Source organism: Propithecus coquereli, unplaced genomic scaffold (assembly GCF_000956105.1).
Source record: "Propithecus coquereli isolate 6110/MARCELLA unplaced genomic scaffold, Pcoq_1.0 Scaffold44, whole genome shotgun sequence".
NCBI lineage: Eukaryota > Metazoa > Chordata > Mammalia > Primates > Indriidae > Propithecus > Propithecus coquereli.
Window position 1 is genome coordinate 10123577 of NW_012150174.1, and position 5633 is coordinate 10129209.

The window sequence follows — 5633 nt, forward strand, 5'->3', positions numbered from 1 at the left end:
AGGCGGGCAGATTGTTTGAGCTCAGGAGTTCAAAACCAGCCTGAGCAAGAGCGAGACCCCGTCTCTACTAAAATTAGAAAGAAATTAATCGGACAACTAAAAATATATGGAAAAAACTAGCTGGGCATGGTGGCGCATGCCTGTAGTCCCAGCTACCCGGGAGACTGAGGCAGAAGGATCGCTTGAGCCCAGGAGTTTGAGGTTGCTGTGAGCTAGGCTGACGACACGGCACTCTAGCCCGGGCACCACAGTGAGACTCCGTCTCAAAAAAAAAAAAAGACATAGTTTAAGAGAACCCTGCAAATAAACATACCACAAATGAAACTGTTATCTAAGATTTTTTACATCACATTTATTCAAAACATTTTTTATACCATTTTCTATGAGAGTTAAATTAATTTTATCAAATCTGTTTTCTGAATGAAAACTCTAAAAGACAAAACCATCATACACATACCAATATAGTTGCTACAACTAATCACACGAAGGTGATAAAAAATTTTTATCATAGTCTTAGTCTATAAATTTAAGTATTTCAATCACTCACCACTTCAAATTCATGTTATTTCATGGGAGAATTTGCTGTGTTCAAAACTCAGACATCACTATTTTCTGTCAGCTATCATACTGCTACCTTTGCACATTGCTATTTGACAAAAGTTAACAAACTGATGATGTGGCAAAATCTAGGCTGCTAATGATGCTTTTTACCCAGCCCTAAGGGAGAGCGGGGGGAAGTGGATCACAATGTATAGGATGTACTGTAAAGGGAAATCACCCAAAATTAATTAATTCTTATATTCTAAAAAACACTGGCTCTTTTCTGATTTGCAATTCTTACTTGGAGTCCTGTACCTATTTGAACAAGAATAGCTGACAGAACTAGGATTTTTATACTCTAGTTTGCTTTATTTTGGGAATTAATACCCCGTCTTATAGTACTTCAAAAAGGATTAAGGTAGACATTAAAATACCCAACAGAAGTTTTAAGATAAAGAATGTTGACTCAGTATATGGAACCAACATAGTCCAGGTAATACTACTACTACAGAATTTTGAGTACCTCCAAAACAGAACAAAGACCAGAATTGAGACTTGATAATAGTCCCAATGTCTCTGGATGCAGTCTCTGAGTATTTCTTTCCATCTCAATGAATAAAGGAATGGGATATATACTTTTTTGATCTGGTATTTTAAAAGTTTTTTCACTCCAACAAAACATAAAAAACTGACAACTGAACCGCAAGGATCTCATGATTCAGTCTACTCCATCCAGAATGTTTGAGCTCTACCTGTAGACAGAGTGAACTAAATCATTCAAAGTCTAGCCGATGAAACTACCATATGCCATGCATTAGAGTATCACTCAATTATTCCAAGTATGTAATTTTAAAATTAATGATATTAAAATCTTTTTTACCAATTCCATTGTTTCCAGTTTGTACACACCAAAACGATTTTCTGGTATAATTAAATTTTCTAATACACATAATCAAGTCCCTAGAACGTGTTAAGATCCCCCCTAAATAAATGCCAAACACTTTTAATTTCTTAGTAAAAATTCAATTTAAAGGCAAAGATTCCTGCCTAAAAATGGAAAAAAGTCAACTGAGAAATGAGACTTACATATAAGAGAAAAAAAGAGAGACATAATCAAAGTGACCTTTTCTATTAAATTAGAAATGAAAAAAAAAATCTACTGCTGACCAAGGTTCAGCCAAATTACTACATTATATTGATACAAAAATGTTCCATTACTGTGCAACTTATATAAAAATAATTTTTTAAAAAATCGTATCTGTCTGAAAAAGAAAAAAGAAAAAAACTTAAAAATCATATCTGCAAAACCTAAGGCATGAAACCTTAAGAATTCTAAATGAAGATGTTGGGAAGACCCTTTCAGACATCAGCCTAGGTAAGGAATTCTTGAAGAAGAACCCCAAAGCAATCGCCGCAACAACAAAAATAAATAAGTGGGATCTAATCAAATTAAAAAGCTTCTGCACTGCTAAGGAAACTATCATTAGAGTGAATAGACAGCCCACAGAATGGGAAAAAATATTTGCTCTCTACACATCTGATAAAGGGCTGATAACCAGAATCTATCTAGAACTCAAAAAAATCAACAAGAAAGTCAAACAACCCCATCAACAAATGGGCAAGCGAAATGAACAGAAACGTTTCAAAAGAAGACAGAATAATGGCCAGCAAACATATAAAAAAATGCTCAACATCTCTAATCATTAGAGAAATGCAAATCAAAACCACAATGAGGTATCACCTAACCCCGGTGAGATTGGCCTCTATCAAAAAAACACAGAACAACAAATGTTGGCGAGGATGTGGAGAGACAGGAACACTTCTACACTGCTGGTGGGACTGCAAATTAGTGCAACCTCTGTGGAAAAGAATTTGGAGATACCTCAGAGAGCTAAAAATAGAAATACCATTCGATCCAGCAATAGCACTATTAGGCATCTACCCAAAAGAGCACAAAACATTCTACGATAAAGACATCTGCACCCGAATGTTTATGGCAGCACAATTCACTATTGCAAGAATGTGGAAACAACCCAAGTGCCCATCAATCCATGAGTGGACTATCAAAATATGGTATATGTTTACAATGGAATATTACTCAATCATAAGAAACGACAGTGATCTAGCACCTCTTATACTTTCCTGGATTAAACTTGAGCCCATTATCCAAAGTGGGGCACCACAAGAGCAGAAGAACGGGATCCATTTGTACTCACCATCAAATTGGTATTAACTAATCAACACATAAATGCACATATAAGAATAACATCTATTGGATGTTGGGCAGGGGGGAGGGGAACGGGGGAGGGGACGGGTATTTGTATACACAAGGAGTGCAATGCGCACCACCTGAAGGATGGACATATTTGAAACACGGACTTGGGGGGGGGGGGGGGCCAAGGGCAACATACGCAACCTAAACATCTGTAACCCCATAATATGCTGAAATAAAAGAAAAAAAAATCATATCTGCCGAGTACAGTTCAGGTAAAAATAAATAAATAAATCATAACCGACATATATTCATTCATTTCCTGAGCACCTACAGCGTGCCAGGCAATATTTTGGGCACTGGAAACATAACTGTTAACAAAATAGACCTAATGGAGGTGATGAGAAATGGTTCATTGCATACGGCACATTATGATAAATTATTTAGCCATTAAAATATGAATTTAAGCTCTCTTTGCCCTTTCCTTGGCTCTCCCTTTGCTGAGACAATGGATTCAGTCGTCATCTGTGGCATATGCATTACACTCTGTACACCTATTATCTTGTTCTTGCCCTATAATCCTATCTTTCTTTCCTCAATAAACCTCATTTTTGCGTTTGCCTAACAAAAATAAAATAAAATAAAATATGAATTTCAGGACTAAAATTATGGAAAGAAAAGTGAAGTGAGCATTAAGTGAAGTGAGCAAAACAAAAAATTTTTCTAACAAAATAGACACGGGAAAAAGAATAGCAAGAAATAACAAAAAAAAGGTAATCTGCTTTTCTAGAATGATAAAATTATTTGGTACTTTATATTTCCTCTGACAAAATTATTACATATTCAAATAGATTGAGGAGAAATTAAAGATGTAAATTCCATTATTTTGCAGACTAACAATATTCACAAGTAGTGCGCCACATTTTCAAAGACTATTTGATGCTGAGGGAATTACTCAATATGTTTAACAGGAACTAAGAAGCAATACTTTTTAAATTGTTAAAATACAACAGTAAAAGCAAAAAGGTATAAGGAATAATTGCACGAACAGGTTTGTGTCTCAGAATCACCCATCAGGGAAGGAAACTGAGCATACATAGAATCTTTTAATAAACCTCATCAATTTCTCTTTTCAACCTCTCTTTTAATTCAACTAAATATCAAATTATTCCTTTAAACTTTGCCACCAATTATTAAGGCACTTGCTATTTGTTGTGAACACTAAACGTAAATGAATTCTCAGGGGAAGAAAAAAAAAATCATTGAAAGGTCATACCAAGATACTTCTGCTATTCAATTATGAACATTTTAAATAATATATTATATACACTCAAGAAAATACTCAAGAAACTTGCCTGCCTGTCTCACGGGTAAATCCAGTTGTTCTGACATAGTAATCTGGAGCAGCGTTGAAACAAAATTCAGAGACTTGTGTGCCTACAAACAAAAAAGTATATTTTAAATTTCTGCAAATAAATAATACTTTATAAATAACAGATCCAAGGAACTTCAATACTTTTCCATTGTTTGGCTTGCACAGAAGATTCTTCATAACTCGGTTCCAGCCTTACTTCCCATCACTCCCCTGTCCCCTATACTGAACTCAAATGAATTTGATTACTTAAATCCTAAAACATTTTGGATGTTTGTATTTGCCTGCATACCACTGCACTTCCCATTTATCCCAACTAGCATTCTTCTTCTTCTTTTTTTTTCTGACAGGGTCTTGCTCTGTCGCCCAGGCCAGAGTACAGTGGCATCACCATAGCTCACTGCAACCTCAAACTCCCGGGCTCAAGTGATCCTCCTATCTCAGCCTCCTGAGTCTACAAGGCACACACCACCATGCCCAGCTAATTTTTCTATTTTTTGTAGAGATGGGGTCTCTCTCTTGCTCAGGCTGGTCTCAAACTCCTGGCCTCAAGCAATCCTCCCGCCTGTCTCCCAAAGTGCTAGGATTATTACAGGTGTGAGCCACCTCACCCAGGCCCCCAACTAGTATTCTTAACCTACACTGGTGACAGCAGCTCAAAAACAATATCCTCTGTGATAACTGTTTCCCCTTTTCAGTAATAATTTCTCCATAGAGCCATTCTATTAAGTGGCCAGACATACCCTAAATCAATAAAAATGAATAGCTTGGGGGTGGTTTCCAAGGGACTAATAATGTTTTATTTCTTAATATGGCTGCTGTTTTATACAAGTGCACTCAGTTTGTGAAAATTAATTGACTGTATCCTTAAGATCACTTTTCTGTATACCTGTTAATATTTCAATAAAGTTAAAAACCAATAGCTTTGAACATACAATAAAAGTAGGATACAAACTATATGATCATAATTTAAGAAATGTATTTACATGAAAACACAATGTAGCATATACAGAGAAGATTTTAACTAATTTTTTTAAAGAACTGAAGATTCAAGTTAAATCCCTTCTTGTATGTTTTCTGTTTCATTCCCCTCTGTCCTGATATAACTACCACCTATAACATCATCTCCTATCAGCCTAAATTTTAGTATTTTTCTACACCTGTTCACATAAACAGTATTCTGATTTTCTCATTTTATGCTTATGTGAAAAAATTAAAAAATTAATTCTGATTTTCCTTTTCGTTCACTCTTTACAGACGTCTGTCCCCAAACATTCTGCAAACACTTTCTCACTGAGAATTTTCCCTTTGAATATAAAAAATTTCTTCCACATTAGAATCTAGATATTTTAGTCACTCCAAAAATTATTTATTCAGGTGTTCTTGGTACGAGACATTATGCCAGGAGCTGAGACTACAGAGTTGAACAAGATGACCAGGCTCCATGACTTCATGGAAACTTAATGTTATAAAGAAAAACAATATAATCAAACAGATAACTGCAATAAA

The 5633-nt window shown here is 35.3% G+C and overlaps 1 protein-coding gene across 1 annotated transcript in view; it reads right to left on the reverse strand.

The window, feature by feature from the left end:
* The window catches only part of IPO7 (importin 7), a 62934-nt gene that overhangs the window by 31332 nt on the left and 25969 nt on the right, over positions 1-5633 (reverse strand). Inside the window, exon 2 of the mRNA XM_012654183.1 lies at positions 4108-4189. Within this exon, the coding sequence (XP_012509637.1) occupies positions 4108-4189 (82 nt within the window). The remainder of the gene's footprint in view (positions 1-4107; positions 4190-5633) is intronic.